Source organism: Sphaerodactylus townsendi, linkage group LG09 (assembly GCF_021028975.2).
Source record: "Sphaerodactylus townsendi isolate TG3544 linkage group LG09, MPM_Stown_v2.3, whole genome shotgun sequence".
NCBI classification, from domain to species: domain Eukaryota; kingdom Metazoa; phylum Chordata; class Lepidosauria; order Squamata; family Sphaerodactylidae; genus Sphaerodactylus; species Sphaerodactylus townsendi.
The window spans coordinates 18,852,044-18,875,026 of NC_059433.1; the positions used below are offsets into that span (position 1 = coordinate 18,852,044).

Consider the following 22,983-nt stretch of genomic DNA (forward strand, 5'->3'; position numbering starts at 1 on the left):
TCTGGCCCCAGACCACATGTTTCACACCCCTGATATAAACCATTTAAACACTTCCCTGGTCTCGTCAATTTTCTCTTAGAATTCAGTTTAAAAGCTTTTCTAGGACTTTTTTTTACCTTAAACACTTCCTGAAGTATACATTGAAAGGCAAAAGAAATCAAAGGCCCCTTCTGCACACGCAAAATAATGCATTTTCAAACCACTTTCACAACTGTTTGCAAGTGGATTTTGCTATTCCGCACAGCTTCAAAGAGCACTGAAAGCAGTTTGAAAGTGCATTATTCTGCATGTGCGGAATGATCCACAATTATCAGAAACCAGTGGGAAGGAAAAATCTATTACAAGGACACTGTGATTTTGACTTCAGAGTCACAGTTCTTTAACAAAATGGCTTGAAAAGAAGATCCTCAGCGATGGGGATTTATTCAAAAGTTTTATACTACCTCCTTCCCTGGATAAAACCAAGATTTAGAATGCTTGCCTCAATTTACTTGCTCCTACTTTAACAAAGCACTTGCAGGAGTTAACTACCTTAGCCTTATTAGCGAAGACTGTATTTCTTCTTTAATAGCTTTGAATTTCACACAATTTCATTTCACTCAGTACATTGTACATTTCATGCTCCTTTGACACTTCTGATTTTGTTATTCTAAACATTCTATATAAAATGAATACAAAGTGAGGATTAATTTAATAGTATTTTTTAAAGTTTCGCTCTAAGCCAAAGCAAGTTTACACAAGGTTAAATTTCTGTTAGTGTTAATTTGCCACAAGATTCCTGCTTATTTTGACAGCAACAGATATGATTATTGACAAGAAAGTGAAAACTTAGGCTGGAATATATTTTATTAATTTCAGAATGCTACTGGACTTCTGTAAACAAACTAATATGGCTATGCTTTTGGGATAACTGATGAAAATGGTGCATCAGAATAAACAAAATGAAGATATCTATACATTAGACCAGGGTTGTCCAACTCTAGCGCTTCAGATGTTTATGGACTACAATTCCCATCAATTGGCCATGCCAACAGGGGCTGATGGAAATTGTAGTCCATGAACATCTGAAGCGCCAGAGTTGGATACCTCTGCATTAGACTGACACATGAACTTCTCTTGGTCTTTGTACAACTCTATAAAACCCACAGCTAAAATACAGTACCTACCTAGTCAAACTAAAAGACATTCCACTTATCAGCTCGGGCCATGACTTGCTTCCAAAGTAGGGAGGTCTCTAAGATACTGCATGCTTGCAAAGTATAGATAATAAAAAACTGGAGCCTATTATCCGCTTTCGTGCAGCAAAGAAACAAAATGCCCTGCTTTCTATTTATAATACTTATCCTCTTCTTCTATGATAACTGGCACAACTCACACTTTCTCTGAAAGAGACAAAAAGTATTTCAAGTGAATATTTTGTTGTCTGGCCTCATTTCTCTTTCAGTAAGTCCGGTTAATGCAGAAAAGAAGTTACCACTGACAATGCTAGATGTGTCCCTTGTTGTTCCGTAGGCTCCCTCTTTTCTTCCTTTACATCTGCCCAAATAAAACAAACCCCAAAGATTGAAGCGATTCAACCAAAACCATGGGAAGGTACCAGAGTTTGTGTGCACAGGGTCTGATCAGCCACGCGGAATGCTCTCTGGGGTAGACAATGGAAAGAGCTTAATGGAGATCAGTTCATTTGGGTCACTTTTCTTGAGAAGTTAATTTGGGCTACTTCTCTTGAGGACAACAACCTTCCCAGAATTCACTTCCGTTTCTGAGTTGTTTATATGTTCAAAGGATAAAGCTACATTTAGAGCAGCTAAAATATATCTTTGAGAATTTAAACTCTGGAACAAAACTGCAGTAATGTCCAAAAGAGAAGTAGAGACTTGGGGCAGGAGGGGAGAGTAATTTATATCTTGTATTTCATACAAAGGAATGTTCAAAGTGGGTTACAATACAGAGTACAAGTGCTACCGTGTTTCTCTGAAAATAAGACAGGGTCTTATATTAATTTTTGCTCCAAAAGATGCATTAGGGCTTATTTTCAGGGGATGCCTTATTTTTTCCCCATGATTTTGCCCCCCCCTGCCCCGCCCCGCCCAAGTGACCAGATCAGCTGCGCCGGGAATCTAACTAGGGCTTATTTTTGGAGTAGGGTTTATATTTCAAGCATCCTCCAAAAATCCCAAAAAATCATGCTAGGTCTTATCTTCTTAGAAGTAATTAATCTTAACTCAAATTTTAATCTTTGTATTTATACCTTATTTTTAATCTGTGTCTTTTGTGGAAATGAATTTGTATAGTATGTCAATAAAGATAATTCAAATTCAAAATGAATCACTAGAGGTTGTGGTTTCCCAGGCAATAACTATCAGCTAATGAGATTTGCAAAAAGAACCAGAGATAGTAACTAAAGGCTCCACTCTCTGCACAACTTACCTCACGGGGTTGTTGTGTGTATAATGGAGACGAGCAGTATGACGTCAACCACTCTGGGTCACCTGAGGACGCCTGACTGCAATAGCCAATGCTGAGTACCTCCGTACCAATTCAACACCGTTTTCTGCAGGACGATGCTTTTGCTTTCTGCATTCTGTGCTGATTTTACTGCTGCTCCCCGCCTGGAGTCCCAATTCTCCGGGCTAAAGGGGACCTCCCAACCCCTTGGAGACCAGCAAGCGAAATAAACGCGACGAATGATTCGCGGAAGCATCACCCGCGGTCTGACAGTAACTTCCCCCATTCCTACCTGGGAGGCAACTGGCAGATTCTGCACCGTTTCTAGGGCCGTTTCCGCACGGGCAAAATACCAGCGTCGTCGCCACGGCAGCGGAAGCGTCAGGGCGAGAGCGTTACGCCTTGGCATAGGCGAAGATGCTTAGTCTGGCCGTGGCAGCTAAAACGGCGTGGCGAAGGCCGGTGTATTCAGAAAGCGCTTAAAACCACTCTTTTTCCCCATGTATGGCCTCGACGGCCCGCTTTCGTCGCGAACAACCCGTAGCCCGCGGAGCTGTAAGTCACCAATGGCGTCGGGCCTGCGCGGAAGCTTCACAAGTCTGAAGGCGCAACGTCAGCGAGTACAGCGCTTCGCCAGCGCTTCCGTCACCGAACCGTCACACATTTCTCGCGGGGATGCGGGCGGCCGCGGCTCAGCGCTTTTGGGATGCGTCGCGAATTTGCGACGTCATGTCAGCGGCTCTTTCTTTGTGCATGCAGAAACGGCCTAGGGGTTTGGCAACGTTTTTTTTTTTTTGCAAAGCAAGCTTTATAAGCGACTGGGGGGCGCTGCAATTCAAAGCGCTGCTGTGCAAAACAGAAAAAAAGAGAGAGTCAATGGAGAGGTGTGTAGTGTGTGTGTGTGTGTGTGTGGTTGCGGCCGGGGTTTGCATTGGGCGTAAAATCCAGCAAGGGGCGCGCGTCCCTGCGGAGAGTTTGCAACATGGTGGATCCCTCCGGCCTCTCCGCCCTTGGCGCGCCCTTAGCCGGCCCTGCTCCGCTTCCCTTCCCTGCGGCGCCGGGCTTCCTCCCCCCGCCCCCCTGCGAGCCGCGTCCCCACCTCTTCGCCCGCCGGTCCCCAGTTTCCCGGGGCCGGCCCTTGCGCCGTCGCCCGCCCGGCTGCTCTGTGCTGCAGTGGCCCCGGCTCGCCTCTGGGGCTCTGCAATGCCGTAGCGGCGCGCCGGCCCCCTGCACAGCCGCAGCTCCTTCGCCCGTCTTTGCAAAGGGAAAAGGAGGCGGCAGGGTGGCTGACCCCGGCCGGCGCCCTTGCTAAAAGCAGCCCCTTCCTAATAAAGCCATGGGGCCGGGACGCCGCTCTGCCCCGCGTCTCCTCGCCCTATAAATACGCGCCCTGCAAGGAAAACAAGCTTTGGGTGGCTGCTGCTGCCCCGGACTGCCAGCCGGCCGGCAGGACCTCCCCGCCAGCCCTCCCCAAGCAGCGGCGGCGGCGGCGGCGGCAGGGAAGCCAGCGAAGGAGCCGAGGAGCAGCCGCTCTCCCCCGACCTCACCGAGATGCCCCGCGTAGACGCAGACCTCAAACTGGACTTTAAAGATGTCCTGCTCAGACCTAAACGCAGCAGCCTCAGAAGCAGAGCCGAGGTGGGGAACGTTTCCAAACGCGCATGCCTCTTCTTCTTACTTCGGCGCTAACCGCGTTCTCTCGCTTGGCTTGTTCACTTGATTCCTGCTTTCCCGCCTCTTGTCTTTTTTTCCCCCTTACCCTAAAACGCTCGAGCAATCCAGATCTTTCCATCTGCTAACTCCTCAGGGGGGTCTGTGCGTTTGGCACCACCCCCCAGTCCGGGGCATCTCCCTTTGGCGTAAAGGCACCGGCAGGTGCATCTCCCGGATCGCGGCTTTGCTTTTTGCAAGCAGCCGGGAGAGAAGGACGCAATTTGGCCCGGGGGGCATAGTTTGGGATTGTTGTGTGGAGCGCGGGTAAACACACGGCGTGCCACATGGCTGGGAGCGGGGGGGGAGGGGGGGTCATGCGGGGTAGGCGTTTGTCCCAGTGGCTCGCATTTCAACCCAGGCAACCCGAGCCTGGGATTTTCCTAAAGAAAGCTTGTAACGCAATAGGAGAGAGATCCGGTTTTGTCGGGACAGCCAAGTCAGAAAATCCTTGTTTTAAAAAAAAAAGTAAGGCGCTGCTTCATGTATGAATTCACACCTATGAAGCCTTCATTAAAGGCATTTGGGCACTTTGGGATCTTAGATACACACAGTATGTGTGCAAGTTACTGGAAAGTTTCTGCAAGTCACTCACGGGAACATTGAAGTATGCAGATATGTTTTGCAGATATCTGCAGTCTGGTTGGTTGTGGTCAAATTATTTGCATAGTCCTTATCACAACTATTGCTCAGTGGTTGTAGGCTATGTGGGGACCTCTGTTCCCTGATTGGCTGGCAGCCATTATTACTGTTTAATTGTTTTCAAGAAAGCGCCGCAGGATTCTTTCTTACTAGAAAGCTTTCTAGAAGGGAGGTTTATGATACCCATTAGCCCCCTAGGCTTGCTCCAACTCAGGTCTTGTTTGTCACCTTGGGAACCAAGATCAAAGCCCAAGGAACGCCTTAGAAGCATGGGACCTTTTCTATAGCACGTGCTGTAAAGGCAAAAGCAATGATCATTGATTGGATGCTTTATTGTAAAGCTTGCTTTCATTAAAGCTTGATCCAAAACACCATTGTTTTTCTGTAGAATTTTGTTATATTTAATTAGAATGTGGGGCTCCAACCTGTTTCAAAAAACATGTACACCTAAAATGCAACATGTGCCATATTTTCAAGGGACAGATTTTAACAGTACAAGCTAGGACTGTCTGCAGTTCCCACTAATGATGCCAAGGACTGGAATGGGTGAAGTGGCCGTTACATGCAAGTAGAACAGCAGTCCCGTGCACATGTACTTGGAAATCTGTGTCATTGAACCCTAGGAGTCTTAACGTTTGAGTATGTGATCTGGCTGCATATCTGTTTAGGATTGGCTTTTCGTCCCGGCTTTTCCACTCTGCCGTGTTTGGATCTGGAATAAAGCTGATTATTTTACACTGAGGGGCAGCTGGTTTTCCAGCTAGGTGTTCATTCTCTGTGATTTAGAAGAGTTGCTTTTTCAAGCCTGATACTATCAAGTTAAGAGAAGTGTAGGAATTTGGCTAGAGAGGTCAAGTAAAACAACACAGGACAATTTAGCATAGACTAATTAAGTCTGTCACTTTTAGTGAATATGTGCCTCATATGAGGGGAAACTAGTATCAGATATTGACGATTCGTCTGTGTTAATTCTTGTAAAAATTTGGCCTTGGCAAGCATTTAGCAGAAAAGTAATCTCCTGATAATTTTTCACCTTGTTTGGGGGCAAACATATTTACAGATGAACTTTGACTATTCCCATTAGCCAGTGTAATTTAATGAATATAAAACAATAAAAGTAACAGGCCTCCCATATTTTATGCAACACCATTTATTTTAAGGAGACACAAATCAACTCTAATACAACAAACATCAAGAGTAACATACAAAACATCTATACACAAGGGTGTTGGGGCTTTTCTGAATTGTGTGGCCGTGTTGGCATCTTCAGAGTGTGGGTGATGCCAGTCACAGATGCAGGCAAAACGTCAGGAGAGAATGCTACTGGAACACGGCCTACAACCCGGAAAACCCACAACACCCTAGTGATTTCGGCCGTGGAAGCCTTAGACAATACATCTATACACAAGTCTACCAACAACAAATAAATAGATGTGTATAGATGTTTTGTATGTTATACTCAATGTTTGCTGTTCTTGAGTTGAGTTGTGTCAGATTATTGATAAACTTCAATAAAGATGTATATTTTAAGGAGACACAAATTTTTAAAAAATGATTCTTATCCTAAAACATGACTGCTGTATGGAAAATAAACAGGAAATTTAATTCTGGTCAGTAGCATTCAATAGAATAGAGTTAGATAGCTTAGTGTCATAGGGCTGTCCCTGCATACTATCTGAAGTTTGTAACATCTGGTCACCTTTCAGTAGAGCTGTGTGTACTGACAGCAAATTATGGCCTGGTTCTTGGTAACTTCAGAGTGGATTTACCACCATCATTCAAACTACAACCAAGCTTCGCGTGGCACTCTGGATTTTACAAAACGCGGTTTGATTCTGCGATTTTGCATCTAAAAGCTGATTTCCCTAGCAATCAGACTTTGCTGACTGTTTCCCTCTTTCCTACTTTTCTTTTCTTTTCGGTCCTGAGTTAGAAGGCTGAGGCTAGATTTATGGAGTAAAAAACCAGAGATCGATTCCAGTCCTTTTCCTAGCAAAGATTGTCCAGAATTAGACTTTCGTTTGCCAGCTGTTTGTCAAGAATTGTTCAGTTTTTCATTGTTTTCATTACTGTTTACATTTTCCTAGCCTTGTAACTTAAGACTATATGTAATGAAGTTTGTTTTTGTTGTTGAATAGTGTATAATAGTTTGGTCATTCAGAGTGTATGTCTCAAGTGCTGTCAAATGGCTTCGAGCTCGTGACGACCCCATGAATCAATGTTCTCCAAACATCCTATTGTTAACAGCCTTGCTTGGGCCTTGCAAACTGAAGGCTTCTAACTCACGGTGATCTTATGAATTAGTTTCATTCTGATTCAGAACATTCTGTCGTGACCTGCCTTGCCAATTGAGGGCCCTGGCTTCCTTTATAGCGTTAGTCCATCTCATGTTGGATCTTCTGAGTCCTGGTTCAAATAGCACCCTTCTTTTTTTTTAACAGGTAGACCTTGTGCGTACCTTCACATTCCGTAACTCCAAGCAGACTTACACAGGGATTCCTATTATAGTGGCAAACATGGATTCTGTGGCCACTTTTGAAATGGCCCTGGTTATGACTAAGGTGAGTGCTTTTTCATTTTTCTCTGCATGAAAAATATCACCTGTGGGATTGAAAAAGTAATCCACTTCCTCTGAACAGCCCAATCCTAAAACCCTAATGCCAGCTCATGGTTGTCCCTGGGATGGCCATGGATCTGCTAGTTCAGTGATGGCGAACCTTTTTGAGACCGAGTGCCCAAACTGCAACCCAAAACCCACTTATTTATTGCAAAGTGCCAACATGGCAATTTAACCTGAATACTGAGGTTTTAGTTTAGAAAAAATAGTTGGCTCTGAGGCGTGTGTTACTCGGGAGTAAGCTTGGTGGTAGACGGTGGCTTTGCTTTGAAGCAACCATGCAACTCTTTGGACGGGTAAATCATGACCCTAGGAGGGTTTACTCAGAAGCAATCCACATTGCCAGCAACCAAGCTTACTCCCAGGTAAAGGATCACACTTGAGTTCTTTGCATGAAAATCATTGGGGTTTAACAGCGCTTAACAGGGTTACCTATACTGCTTCCCCAAAACTAGGTCTTAGGTTTAATGCTAATAATTGAGCCCAGCGGCCCAGGCCAGCCTAGATGTGTGTGTAGGGGGGGCGATTTCCCCACCACCACCACCACCACATGATGAACTCTGTTTGCGCGTGCCCACAGAGAGGGCTCTGAGTGCCACCTCTGGCACCCGTGCCATAGGTTCTCCATCACTGTACTAGTTGATATCCAGTGTCTGCTCCGCAGAGGGAAATGCCCCTAACAAGGTGTGTAGAACATAGCAATTGTACCAGAGACCATAGCAACTCCAGTGCAAACCACCAGGGTGCTGTTATGACAGACAGTTCGTCCAAGAGCTAAGCTGGACAAGAGTTGGCCACTCTACAGCAGGGCATCTGGAAACACCCTTGTCGCTGCATCCAGTGAGGCTGGTTGTGAAGGCTTGGCAGATGGTTGGCTCTGTATTCCAAACGGAGTCCATTCTGGCCTTTTGTCCTGTCAGATGGGTGACTGCAGAGAGTCCAGAGAGATACAAAGACAGTAATCCATAATATCCTGCAGCAACAACAAAGAGCAAGTGGGCTGCCAAGGTCTGTATGAGGTGTTATTATAGGCCTGTAGCTGCCACCTCGACCTTGGTGGTTCCTATAGGGTAGGTTGCCCCTTCCAGGGGACATAGTGCAACCACTTAGCCAGTCCATGTGTGGATTACACTGAGGCCATGTCTGTACTTTCTATGGGGTTAGCCCCATGGGACTCTCATCCTGTGAGAAAACCGGTGTTGGATGTATTTTGCCAGCAATAGCACCGAACAGAGCAGATGGGGCTGGAATTTGCTCTTGATCATACTTTTCTTCCAGGCTGCAGTTTCCTGGTAAAGGCTGACAGTGGCATGGTGTTGAGAAGAGCTCTGTGATGTTCTGCCAGCATATCTGCCAGGCCCCCTTCTGCACTGTGCCCACTAACAGATACCAGCATGATTGAGGCACTGCGTAGCATGATAATAATATTGGTTTGCTTGTTTATTTTTAGCATGCAATGTTTACTGCCATACACAAGCATTACTCTCTGGAAGAGTGGAAGCTGTTCGCAAGCAGTCATCCAGAATGCCTTGAGGTACATTTTCATAATAGCTAATTATTGAGAGCTGTCGGTGCTTTATCTGTGCATTCATTGGAATTTAGGGAAGCTGCATTGGTCACAACTGAGGGGAAAGCTGTTCATAAAATAATGTTGGGCTTGGTATATCCTATGTGGACACTGGAGTGTTGTGAGGTTTCTGGGCTGTATGGCCGTGTTCCAGTAGCATTTTCTCCTGATGTTTCGCCTGCATCTGTGGCTGGCATCTTCAGAGGATCTCCCCCTGTGTGCATCTCAGTCACATTCTATGAACTGCCCTGAGCTCAGTGGGCAGTGAAGACAGCTTATGAATCTTTTTCTCTTCACATGCTTACCGCCACGGAAATTTACCATCATCTAAAGATCAGACTGTACGACCAGGAATACCAATCTCTCCTGAGTGCTGCACAAAGCTCCTGTTCCCCTCTATATTTTGGGATCACACCCCCGAAATCTAGCCCTGCTGTATATTTAGAACAGCTTGTTAATTATAAGTGCAGATGGGTCATGACAAGAGCAAGGTGCAACTCATTCCCCTCTGTCTATCTTCAAGGTCGTTTCCTTAACATCCCACAAAGTGAGCGTTGTTGTGGGTACTGTCCCAACGCTATGGACTCAATCCCTCATATCCTGCTTTACTGTTCGATGTATAATGATATTAGAACCGATCTGGGAGCTTTATTACCTCTAGAATTTATGTTTCTCTCAGACAAACTAAAAATGTCTAAACTATTGAACAGCCCTAATGTAGAAATTTCTGAAGCAGTTGCTACATTTTTAATCCATGTTCTACATGATATATAACAATGATCCTGTTTTTGTACTTGGAATGTATGGTACTTCTGGTTTATGCCTAATAAAGGTTTTTGGATTGGATTGGATTATAAATCTTTTGATAAAGGGTTTATTTTTAAAAAAACATGGATGTTGAACTGTAGCAATTGTGGAAAAAGAGCAGGAAGGGGAAAAATGTGGGTTAATGAAGCTTCTGCTAATAAGGTTAGTTTGATTGTCTCACATGAAATGTAAACATTCCCAGAGAGAAGAGGTGGGGGATTTTGAAGAGAACGTCAACACAGAAGTTAATAATGGTGGTTGCATTTAAAGGACTCTGGGGGTGGAGATGTTACAGTTAAGGTTGCAATCTTCAGGTTGGAATATACCTGGAATGCATTGGGGTTGGAGCCTGAGGAGGGCGGGGGGGCGACTTCAATGGGGTGCAATGCTGTGGAGACCACCTTTCTAAAGCAGCTCTGAGTGAATTAATTTTTTTTGCCTGGAGATTAGTTGTAATAGAAGGAGCTCTCCAGCCACTACTCAGAAATTAAGCTAAAGGATGAAAACACCCTACAGATTCCAAAAATAAATGTCCAAACTTCTTCCTTTTACTCCGTGATGTGCTGTACAGAATATATAGGTGATATAATTGCATCATATCCATTTCCCACCCAGGCATACACAGATGCCTTCACAATAATTAAACATGTTCGATAAAAATGTGTATTAGGCCAACTCCTTTTACAAAGAAAATACACAATAGGCAATAACACTTGCAGATTAGCTGTTATTTCTCCCAGTCTTTATCAAGTCTATTCCTGTAAATAATAAATGCAAACAAAAAAATCAGTGTGATGACCACAAACAACTATAATTCATAGTTACTTTTCCTGGGGTAAAAATCACTACATTCAAACCCTTAGGACAGTGATGGCAAACCTTTTCAAGACTGAGTGCCTAAACTTCAACCCAAAACCCACTTATTTATCGCAAAGTGCCAACATGGCAATTTAACCTGAATACTGAGGTTTTAGTATAGAAAAAACAGTTGGCTTCAAGGTGCACGTTACTCGGGAGTAAGCTTGGTGGTAGTCGGTGGCTTTGCTTTGAAGCAACCAAGCTTACTCCCAGGTAAAGGTTCACGCTTTAGTTCTTCCCATGAAAATCAGTGGGGTTTAACAGGGTTTACCTACGCTGCTTCCCCAAAACTAGGTCTTAGGTTTGATGCTAATAATCTCCCTGAAATAATTACACTATTATCACATGATGAACTCTGTGCATGCGTGCCCACAGAGAGGACTCTGAGTGCCACCTCTGGCACCCATGCCATAGGTTTGCCACCACTGCCTTAGGATCACAACATACCACACATATGGCGTGATTATTAGCGTCTGGAAATTGACAACCCTAGTTACAGTGGATCAGTATGTGACTATGTTAAAGCAAAATAAGTTTGGCAAACAAGCATTTGGTATAGGATTCGTAACATCTTTGTGACAGAGTATGAAAATCTCTCCAGAACAGAGAAAAGCTAAAATATTTCTGAATGTCTGAAACTGAAACATAAAATGGAGGGTGGTTTGTTTTTTTTAAATGAAAGATGTCCCTTTTGTGATTTGAGCTTTCAAAAAGATCCATGGTACAGCCAGGAACGACTCCAGGCGTATTTGCTCTTCCTCATAGCTAACCCTGCTGCCTTGCAAAAAACAAGATCCTTTTTCCTGCCACTTTCCAAACACTGTTGCCGAGCAGTAGCTGGAACCTCTAACCTCTCTCATCATCAATTATGTGTAATGCCCAAACTATCCTAGTTCTTGACATGGAGAATCACACCTGCAAGATGTATGACATTATTTGCACCAAGCCTTTCTTGGCCTAAGCTCTTCCTCTCTTCCCTTCCCTGGTCTGTGATTTTCCTTACAAATGTCTCCAAAACAATTTCCTCTCCATAGCATCTGAAAAAGTGGGCTCCAGACCATGAAAACTCTTGCTGGAATAAATGCTACTCCTTAAGTAGACTTACATCCTGATCACCTTGTTTCCATGTGAGATGGATGCTCAACCCTTTTCAGCACAGATTTCTTCTTCCAGGAAATGAGCTTCTTCTTCACCTGGATAGTGGTACCCAAAGGGTTGTGAATTTTATTTTAACATCAGGAATCAGCAGTTAAGTGAGCAAGTACTGAAGAATAGCTTTTATCATCTTATCTATTTGCACATTTTTATCCCAGCCCTTCCCAAGGAGCTCAGACATACATGGCTATATCAGTTTTATTTTCATAACTACTAATAAGATGGAGAGAGAGACAGAATAAAGAAGATGAGTTTGGGTTTCTACCCTGCTTTTCTCTCCTGTAAAGAGTCTCAAAATGGCTTACAAACTCCTTCCCTTCCTCTCCCCACAACAGACACCTTTGGGACTAAGAGAGTTCTGAGAGGACTGTGACTGGTCCAAGATCATCCAGCGGGCTTCATGTGGAGGAGTGAAGAATCAGACCCGGTTCATTTGATTAGAGTCCATCACCCTTAACCACTACTCCACACGGGCTCGACTACTCCAATATCAACCAGAGAATCTCATGACATAATAGAGATTTGAACCAGGGACTTTCAGGGTCTAGTCTAGCCATTCCCAACCAGGGTTCCGTGGTACCCTGGGGTGCCGTGAGCATGTCCCAGGGGTACCGTGGCAACACTACCGCCCCCCCCCCTCATTTTTGTGGTGTCTCCCACCGGCACCAGCAAGGACATGGAGCTGGCCCATGGGGCAGGGCCTGCCACAAGGTCAGCAGCCACCACCACCCCCAGTGCTTCCCTTCACCCTGGTAGGGGAAGGTGGGGGGTGTGGCAAGCAAGGGCAATGGGAGGGGAAGGTGGAGGGTGGCGACAGGGGTACCGTGAGATATGAAGAGTGAGATCAAGGGTACCCTGACCTCGAAAAGGTTGGGAAACACTGGTCTAGTCCAACACTGTAATCACTATATCACACTTTTGAATGTCAGTTGAGAAACTTGCCCTCAGCTCTTGTGGGAAGACTTCTCCTCAGTTCTGGATTCTCTCTTTATTCCACCTTGGATGTGATTTCTCCTTTCACTCAGCTAGAGTTCCCGCTTCACATCAAGGAAGTGTCCTGGAGAACAATGCGTAGTATATTTCTCAGAATATTTTTCCTTAAGTAATATTGATTTCAGATATTTTTCTCATTAGTGTCTCTCTATCAACTTCCACAGTGATGCGGTTAGAGCAGGGGTAGGGAACCTGCGGCTCTCCAGATGTTCAGGAACCACAATTCCCATCAGCCCCTACCAGCATGGCCAATTGGCCATGCTGACAGAGGCTGATGGGAATTGTAGTTCCTGAACATCTGGAGAGCCGCAGGTTCCCTACCCCTGGGTTAGAGGGAAGAAGTTTATAGTTCAGTGATGGCGAACCTTTTCGAGACCGAGTGCCCAAACTGCAACCCAAAACCCACTTATTTATCGCAAAGTGCCAACACGGCAATTTAACCTGAATACTGAGGTTTTAGTTTAGAAAAAACGGTTGGCTCCGAGGCATGCATTATTCAGGAGTTAGCTAGGTGGGAGTCAGTGGCTTTGCTTTGAAGCAATCGTGCAACTCTTCCAACGGGTGAATCACGACCCTAGGAGGGTTTACTCAGAAGCAAGCCCCATTGCCAGCAACCGAGCTTACTTCCAGGTAAAGGATCGCGCTTTAGTTCTTCGCATGAAAATCAGTGGGGCTTAGCAGTGCTTAACAGGGTTACCTACACTGCTTCCCCAAAACTAGGTCTTAGGCTTAATGCTAATAATCAAGCCCAGCAGCCCAGGCCAGCCTACATGTGTGTGTGGGGGAGGGAGGGGGGTTGACTCTGTTTGCACGTGCCCACAGAGAGGGCTCTGAGTGCCCCCTCCGGCACTCGTGCCATAGGTTCGCCACCACTGTTGTAGTTCTACTCAGAAGGAGTAGAACTACAGGCTTCCCTGATACACTTTTTAAAGTAGTTTTTATAATTTGGCCAATAGAAAAGATATACAAAAAGAAAAGAGAAATTAAAAACAAACATAGCAACCATATCAATCTTCATAATTGAAATTAATTATGATTATGATAAATACGTAAACTTTTATAATTAAAATCAAATATAATCTATAACATAATTTAATATAATTTGGATCTGCATTCAAAATCTTATTCGTGAAAAGAAACTAACATTGATATACTGGATAGAAACAGCTTTAACTATCAATCTTTTGGTCATCCTCATTAATTCTGTATATGCAAAAAGATACTCAACATTACAGAAAGTGTGAATAGTATTAATATAATGAACAGTACTGATGTCTATTTTACATATCCAAAAGAATTGTCAATGTTAATGAAAATATGAATAATAACATTATAAATGATCAAGTAAATACATTAACAAGTCTTCTCATCTTAACCTACAATTTAGGCAGTATTGTGTAATACTTAAAATACAACTCTCATTCTCATTGAATACATGTTTTGGTTTTCCATTTACAGATTTGGTTAGTTAGAATACTGTCTCATTTTGTTTTCCCAATTTTCTAGATCAGGAGATCTTTTCATTTTCCAACTAGATGCAGTTGAAACTCTAGCTTCTGTTAGTACAGGGGTAGGGAACCTTTAACACTCAAAGAGCCATTTGGACCCATTTTCCATGGGAAAAGAAAACACTTGGAGCAGCACATAATTTTTGACATTTAAAATAGAGATAACACTGTATATATTGGGGTTTTTCACCTTTTACTCCGCTCATTCTGAGAAGCACATGGATGCATCCGCCCTGCTGCCTACAGGGTGGGCAAGGATGGGGCCAGCGGCTCTGCCTCGCCAGCCGCTGGGAAAGCGCCCATCCCGCTCCAACGGGGCAGGCGAGAGGGGAAGCCCACGGCACGGCCCAGCCGGCCGCAGGCAGTTGGTGCACCCGCCCTGCAGGCAGCAAGGATGGGGCCAGCGGCTCGGCTCGTGGAGCCGCAGTTCAAGGGCAGAAGAGCCGCATGCGGCTCTCGAGCCGCAGGTTCCCTACCCCTGTGTTAGTCGGTACAGGAATAATTCTTGTGATTTTATTGGTAGGTTTCTGGGAAAAATGCCTAATAGCAGTGGCGAAGCGGTTAAGAGCAGGTGTATTCTTATCCGTGTTTGATTCCCCGCTCTGCCTCCTGACTTATGGAGGCTTATCTGGGAAATTCAGATTACGCCAGCTGGGTGACCTTGGGCTAGTCACAGTTCTTCTGAGCTCTCTCAGCCCCACCTACCTCACAGGGTGTTTGTTGTGAGGGGGGAAGGGAAAGGAGTTTGTAAGCCCCTTTGAGCCTCCTACAGGAGAGAAAGGGGGGATATAAATCCAACTCTTCTTCTTCTTCTTCTTCTTCTTCTTCTTCTTCTTCTTCTTCTTCTTCTTCTTCTTCTTCTTCTTCCAATCCATTTGAAATTTGATCTTCTGTGTTTTTTTGCATTTCTATATGAATTTCTTTCCAGAACTTTTTCACCTTTTTGCAGGTCCACCACATATGAAAAATGATCTGATTTTATCTTGACATTTCCAACATTTTCCCTTATATTTTTTATTGGTTTTCCTGACATCTTCTGGGGTTAAATACCATCTGAAGAACATTGTTTTTTAAAAGTGTTTCACTTCATCTGTTCAAAATTATGCCCAAGTGTTTCACGTTTTTAGAGTAAACATTTGTAGCTTCACCTATCTCCATTACTTCTTGTGGCATTAAAAAGTTAGGAGCAATCTTTGTTTTCCTTTTATTGATTTTTAGCCTGAAAATGATCCATATAGATCCATGATGATCTATCTTATCCATCAGATATCTACTGATAGTTGTAGGTTTACACTTGTCAAGACTACATCATCTGCATAACTTTTCATCTTGAATTCTTCATCATCAATGTCATGCCCCAAATATTATGGTCCAGTCTGATTGTTGATGCCATCACTTCTAATCCTTAATTGAATAAAAGTGGCGACAAAGGATATCTGTAAGGAATTCCATAGAAGCAGAAATAAAAGGCTTTTTGGGTGTAAAGGGGGGGGTAATGCACTCAAGGTTACTTCACCATCAACACCATTGAATCCTTTACAATATCTTTGATGCGTATCTTTTTCAGTTTGTAATTCTTCAATGAGAAAACCATTTGTCAATACTTTAGCGTTTAGCTTGTTGTTTCATTTATATACTTTGGATCCAGTGAAAGAATCCGGTTAAACAACTGGTAACTGCAATTCAGACATTGCACTTGAGGCTATTTCACTGCTGTTGTTGAAGGGGGACATAAGACTAGAACTGGAACGCTGGCCCACCAGTCCATGCTTGTAGAGAAGAGCAGCAAGAATGCTAGTGGAAGACCCCAGAAGGTCTGCCCTTTTCCATCTTTCACCATACTCATGGAATGTGGCAAATTAGAAACTTGCTATCTTCAAGACTGCATCACCCCATATGTCCTTACACGGCCTCTCCTTTCGGTTGAGGCCAATTTACTGGTGGTCCCTGGCCCCTCAATGATGCGGCTGGCCTCCACGCGGACCAGGGCCTTTACGGCTCTGGCCCCGGCCTGGTGGAACACTCTTCCTCCAGCTGTCCAGGCCCTGCGGGATCTTGGCGAGTTCTGCAGGGCCTGTAAGACGGAGTTGTTCCTCCGGGCCTTTGGAGGGACCAGCTGCTGAAGGTGCACCCCCTTTTTGGCTCTTTACATCTGGGCCTTTTCATCTAATGGGACTCGCCATCCCTCCCTCTTACTGCTGTTTTTAAAGGTTTTAGCAATTATATTTATAACTGTATTGAGATTTTATGCTGTACACGGCCCAGAGCCCCTCGGGGATGGGGCGGTATAAAAATCTAACAAATAAATAAATAAATAATGTTGGGCAACCCTCTCAAAAACAGCTGGCATCAAGTCGAATATAGAGCAGGGTTTGGTTCTCATTCATTTACATACGATAATACCAAGGAGCTCATATAGAAGTCCTTGATTTACAAATGTATACAGCACTGGTGACCAGACTCACTTTCCAGTTCTCCCACTAAGGTGTTACCATACCGCCCTGGCATAGCGGGGAACGGGTGTGTGTGCTTCTCTGGTACCCTTGCCCACTTGCCAGCCCAAGAAGGGTGATGTCAGCATTGCAGAGATGAGAAGCCCATTCTCTGGCAGTAGACAGGTCAGTTTAAAAGAATTGTTTTCCAGTTCTCGTGCTCTCAGCCTGACTGCCATGTTAGCACATTTTTAGCAGTACAGCCAAGGAAGAATATGTTCTCAATATGATACAATAGCCTTACTGAATAGATCCTCATTTTCAGCCACAAGAAGACTCCTGATGTCATTGCCTTCCTTGATGATCTAAACGCAGAAACTCCCTTCCTAACTAACTTCTTTTGACCACCTTACAGTACACCTCATTGTTTCTCCAACAGTCCTCCCAGAGGTTGTCCTGACATCTCCTAAGGGTTGGCCTGACACCCCCAGAGGTGGTCCTTAAGAACATAAGAATATAAGAACAAGCCAGCTGGATCAGACCAGAGTCCATCTAATCTAGCTCTCTGCTACTCACAGTGGCCCACCAGGTGCCTTTGGGAGCTCACATGCAGGATGTGAGAGCAGTGGCCTTCTGCGGCTTTTGCTTCCGAGCACCTGGACTGTTAAGGCATTTGCAATCTCAGATCAAAGAAGATTGGTAGCCATAAATCGACTTCTCCATAAATCTATCCAAGCCCCTTTTAAAGCTGTCCTTCCCCTTACAAATCCCCCAACCTCCCAAAAAACCCACCCTTTTGTCTAGCACCATTGACACTTTTCTGTCTTTGTTGCTGTGCCCAAGATGTTGCCTCCCTTTGGAACCAGACTGTGGTAGTTTGGTCTGAACCCTGGATCTTTTTCACTTCATGATCAGATCTTATTACCCATATGCCCCATACCCTTTTTCTGTTCCAAATCTATTTTCCAGCCTTTCTATATCTTAAGAACTCTGTGTGTGCATGTTGGCTGAATTGAATCACATGTTTGTGAACACCTCATCCCTGCAATAAAGATTGTCAAATTTGCATCATATTCCTTTCTGTGGATTTTCTTCTAAGGTGATCTCTGTATACACTGGTATTAAAGATTCCTTACCCAAGCCTCTTGCAATATTAATAAGCAGTCTGCTCTAAGCTAATATTCTCCACATTATTGAGAGTCTGTGTCTCCACCTTGGGTAACAAAGGGCTCTTTCTCAGTTGGCCTCTCCTTCTTTAGTTCTTTAGTTTCCACGGTGACCAGACCTGTTCAGCAAGCTCCTGCTGGAGTTTTTTTCACTTGGCCATTCCTCACAGAGGGCTTGCTTAAAACACACGAATGCACTTGTGAAGTAATGAAGTAAAGGTCATCAAAGAAGACGTTTTAAGGGTGCTTCATGCACACACCAGCAAAGTTGAGCTGCAACAAAGGCCTTTGATTTCAAGAGCAGATGTGCACAGTTTAAATTCGAAGCTTCTGTTGATTTGAGTGAAGATCTGCATGTCCTCAGGCTGGCTTGTAGATTGTTGTGCCACTGGGAGTAGACAAACAAGACTCCACATCAGTCACTAGCTTATAACACTCCTCAGAGCGGCTCCAACAGAGCCCTGGCAGAATTTAATGTTTATTTGATGTTTGGAGTAAGTATCACAAACGATAGCTTCAGAGGGTGACCATGTTGATATGCAGTAGAACAGCTAGATTTGAGTCCAGGTGTACCATAGAGACAACAAGATTTTCAGGGCATAAGCGTTTGAGAGTCAAACTCCCTTTGTCAGATAGCTAATGAAAAGAGCTCGGACTCTCGAAAGCGTATACTTTGAAAATCTTGTTTGCCTTGGAGGTGCTACTGGACTTGTATCTAGCTATCACAGACGAGTATTTTACACGGATATAAATAGCTATACTAATAACATTTAAGAAAAGACAAAAAGAATGGGAAAAAATAAAAGGCAAAGTAGGCTTCAAGAATGATTTCAGAGACCAGTATTTTGTAAACACACTGACAGAGTTACTCCATTCTAAGCCTGGCCTTTTAATTTGTTCATCTTTCATAGTGTATTCTTATGAAGAGTAACTGCAGTCCAGGTTGAGTTAAATAACTATACCTTTTCAACAAAAAGAACTAAGTAGAGTTGTAACTTCACCTGCCATGTGCTGGATCATCTTTGCTCCAATTGGGTCATAGGCATGGGGACCCAAGCAAAGCAGTCTAAAGCAAAGACGCTCCAGCACATGGTGAATGAAGTTACAACTCTACTTAGTTCTTTTTGTTGAAAAAGTATAGTTATTTAACTCAACCTGGACTGTAGTTACTCTTCATAAGAATACACTATGAAAGATGAACAAATTAAAAGGCCAAATTTTGCATGCTGTGTTTTGTAGATTTGTTTACACAAGATATAGAAGAGAGTGAAACCAATAAAAATAATATTAAAATTGTCAATAAATTCTAGTGAGGCCAGCAAAAAGTGGCTCTGTGGAGATAATTAGCATGACAGAAAATGGATAGATAATAGCTTTATTTTCTACTGATAGGATACAAAAACAGTTTGTAGACATTGAAAAGAACAATCAGAAAATAATGAACAGTGTCCCAAACAATGTTTTTAGGAATCAGCAAAATAATTTCTTATTAAAAAAATTTTTTGGAGTATGTCAGAAACCACAAGGAATTTCTTGCTTACAGATTCCTGAAACAATGGCCCCTTCCGCACACACAGAATAATGCATTTTCAATCCAGTTTCACAACGGTTTGCAAGTGGATTTTGCTATTCCGCACTGATACAAAGAGCATTGAAAACAGATTGAAAGAGCATTATTCTGCATGTGCGGAAGGGGCCAATGAGTATTTTTAAATGATGGAAATATCCTACATGGCAAAGAAATAATTGCTTTTGATGAAAGTGTTATATAGACCTATTCGTTCTATAAGGAAATAATGTCTGACACAGTCTATCTGGGAATGATTTTAAACCCTTAGTTCTAAGACCCTGTCTGTCCCCAATTTCTGTTGTGATTTCTTTTCTGCTATATAGTTTTGAAAAAGTAACTGCTTTCTCCCTGTATCTTTTTATTGCAAAGTCTGATGTTTGTATTAAATAGCCAGTATGTATTTCTTCTGCAAATAACATATTGATCATTCTTTCAGCATGTAGCTGTAAGCTCCGGCAGTGGCACGGCTGACTTTGAGAAACTGACAAAGGTCATAGAGGCCATTCCACTGATCAAGTACATTTGTTTGGATGTGGCCAATGGTTATTCAGAACACTTTGTGGAGTTTGTGAAATCTGTCCATACCAGATTCCCAAATCACACTATCATGGTAGGTATTAGGAGGGAACTTGGGGGATGGGGGAACTTGCAATTTAGTGATAGATCTGGTTAATTCCAGTGATCGTGCTTCATTATTTCCCCATCGTTGACTTCTTTGATCATTGTTACAGAAACACCCTTAGTTGCTTTCATTCCCATTTAACAGTTGGGGAGCCCAGATTTGGGGGAATGTAGGGCCGTGGTCCAACAAACCTGACCCAGCAGTTAATGGATGCATTGCTCTTGCGCAGCCGTCTTTGGTTGAATTGCAAAGCTTTTTTTTAAACCCAAGAAAGTTTCAAAACAGTTTCAGAAGTTAGCGGAGGAAACAGTATAGCAAACTCTAAAGTGTTTAAAATGGAATCGTTGACCAAGATCACTTGGTAATTCTTGTGATTAAGATGGCACTTTTCGCCTACCTTTCTAAAATGATTCAAGGTGGGTTACGGAATATATAAAAACAAACTGAGAAAAGGACTGTCTGGAAAATACCCATAAGCACGCAAAGACATTTCAGTTGTTAGATGAACTGCAGACCTGAAAGTTTCTCAGGAATGTCATTTGTGACAAATGGCTTCTAGCTTTCCCTCTATGCCTTACAGCCAATCCCTGATTCCGCACTCTATATGTAGATCTCAAGTGTTTTCAGTCAGAGGGAGGCTGTAGATTTGTCCATGTGGGAGAGAGAGACGGGAGGGGGGAAGTGAGTGGAAAACAGACAGTAACAAGTGGGGACCCACAAGAAACTTGCAGGGAGGGAACAATCCGCCAGCTCTCTTCTCTTTCTCTCCCTCCAAGCCAATCCCTTCTTTCTCTTTCCCTCCCCACAAAACAATATCTCCTTCTTTCTCTTTCCCTCCCCCAAGGCAATCCCTCCTTTCTGTTTCTCTTCCCCCTCCCCAAGCCAACCTACTCTTCTTTCTTTTTCTCTCGCCTCCCCAAATTAACTTGCAGCTTCTTCCACCATAGTAACAATAATGGTGGCAACTCTCCTGCTTGCCCCCAGCTTCCTCCCCTCCCCTCCCCTCCCCTCCTCCACCCTCCACCCTTCATACATACTCAACAATGGCAGCGGTTACTTTCTCAGTCACCCATTCTCTCAGCACTTGCCCTCTCCATGCAAACGAATGGCAGTGGTGACTCCTGGCCACCCACACACCAACAGTGGAGGTGAATCCCCTGGCAATTCCCCTCTCCCCATAACACGGCTAACACAGACTAATTTGGAGGAATGTAACCCCCCAGATAACACACACACACACCCAGTGCATTTCCTCCCTCTTACCACTTACCCTATCTGCCACTAATGCGTTTCCTGGGCCCAGTGAGACTCCCATCTACTGGGCCTGCTGCAGCTCCCCCCCTGCCCCAACCATGGCTGCCGTTGCTGTTCCTGAGCATGTGCAGACAATGCTTTTTTTAAAAAAAAATTGGGGATTTAAACACCTCCCCCTTCCATTTTTTATTTTAGATTTTCCTGCAAACTTGGAGGAGTACTCCAGGTTTGAAGGACTATTCATTTGGGGTGAGTGTGTCCCTTATCTGCGGATTTAAGTATCTGCAGGCAGAAGACACATTTTGGAATTAGTTATATAGATAGAAAAAGCACTGAGATAGGATTTGACAGACAGACAGGGATCAGACATCAAAAGAACTAGATGCTTAGGGCTCATAATCACAGAGAGGCAGAATTAGGTTAGGTATCTTATGACAGGTTAAGTAACTTCAGAGAAGTAGCGTTTAGTGACTTGTGAAATGAACTCTGAGAAAAATTCTGAGAGACCAGCTAACCGTATTTCAAGAGTCTTTAGCTTCCTGGGTTTAATGAGCCATTCCAAGTCAAAGTGTCAGCGACAATCACTCCATGAAAAAGGAAAGGAGTAGAAATTGCTCCGGGTATGTGTGCTACCCCTCCCCACAGTTCCATGTAACTGCAGCAAATTATTAGCATATTTAGCATTACTGATCAATTACAAACATGCCAAAATCCAAACTGCTTGCTCAGTTATAGATGGAGGGAAACTGAGGCATCACGATGCTATCACACTCTTCTAAATAAGGCAGGGGCCGATGGGAATTGTAGTCCAGGAACATCTGGAGAGCCTCAGGTTGCAGACCCCTGCCCTAGCTTCACCTTTGGAGGAAGGGAAGGAGTTTGTAAGCCGCTTTGAGATTCCTTACAGTTGAGAAAAGGGATATAAATCCAAACTCTTATTTACAGTGGAGCTAGTATTTAACTTGAAGTCTAGTTTCCCCTGTGGACCATCTTGTCTTACAATAGTTTTAGCCAAAACATTATAATTATACAGTTACCCTCTCATTTTTTTTTACTTGCAAGAATCTGATACAGAATCAATGAAATTTTCCCCACTAATTTAGATCCAGTAAATGAAGAGGAGGGTGGGAGGGGAATATAAAGAAGGGATGAGGGGCTCTGGAAAGGACTTAGTTTTAAAACAAAATATGGTATTCAGGGAATATCAGGCTGACCTGTTCTGGTTTCTCAAAAAGTACTCTGTGTCGTCTGGGTTCAGCAACTTACAGCATCATCACAACCTGATCTGGGCACTTGAACAGTGCTTGTGTTCTTTGATGAGGCCTCTAGACCAGTGTTTCCCAACCTTTTCGAGGTCAGGATACCCTTGACCTCACTCTTCATATCTCACGGTACCCCTGCCGCCACCTTCCCCTCCCATTGCCCCTGCTTGCCACACACCCCACCTTCCACTCCCAGGGTGAAGGGTAGCACTGGGGGTGGTGGTGGCTGCTGACCTTGTGGCAGGCCCTGCCCCATGGGCCAGCTCCATGTCCTTGCTGACGCCGGTGGGAGACACCACAAAAATGAGGGGGGGGGGGGCGGTAGTGTTGCCACGGTACCCCTGGGACATGCTCACGGCACCCCAGGGTACC

General features: G+C 44.0%; 1 protein-coding gene and 1 long non-coding RNA gene across 2 annotated transcripts in view; one reads left to right on the top strand and one right to left on the bottom strand.

Annotated features, from left to right (window-relative positions):
- Positions 1-828: 828 nt before the first annotated feature.
- On the bottom strand, positions 829-4,386 carry LOC125439007. Its single transcript, XR_007245462.1, has 2 exons — positions 3,996-4,386; positions 829-1,382 (listed from the first exon to the last, which is right to left on the bottom strand). It is a non-coding gene; the product is annotated as an uncharacterized LOC125439007 (long non-coding RNA).
- GMPR (guanosine monophosphate reductase) overlaps positions 3,572-22,983 on the top strand; it is a 37,013-nt gene continuing 17,601 nt past the window's right edge. The window contains exons 1-4 of the mRNA XM_048507810.1: positions 3,572-4,086; positions 7,242-7,361; positions 8,868-8,951; positions 19,910-20,083. Of these exons, the coding sequence (XP_048363767.1) occupies positions 4,000-4,086; positions 7,242-7,361; positions 8,868-8,951; positions 19,910-20,083 (465 nt within the window). The 5' untranslated portion in view covers positions 3,572-3,999. The remainder of the gene's footprint in view (positions 4,087-7,241; positions 7,362-8,867; positions 8,952-19,909; positions 20,084-22,983) is intronic.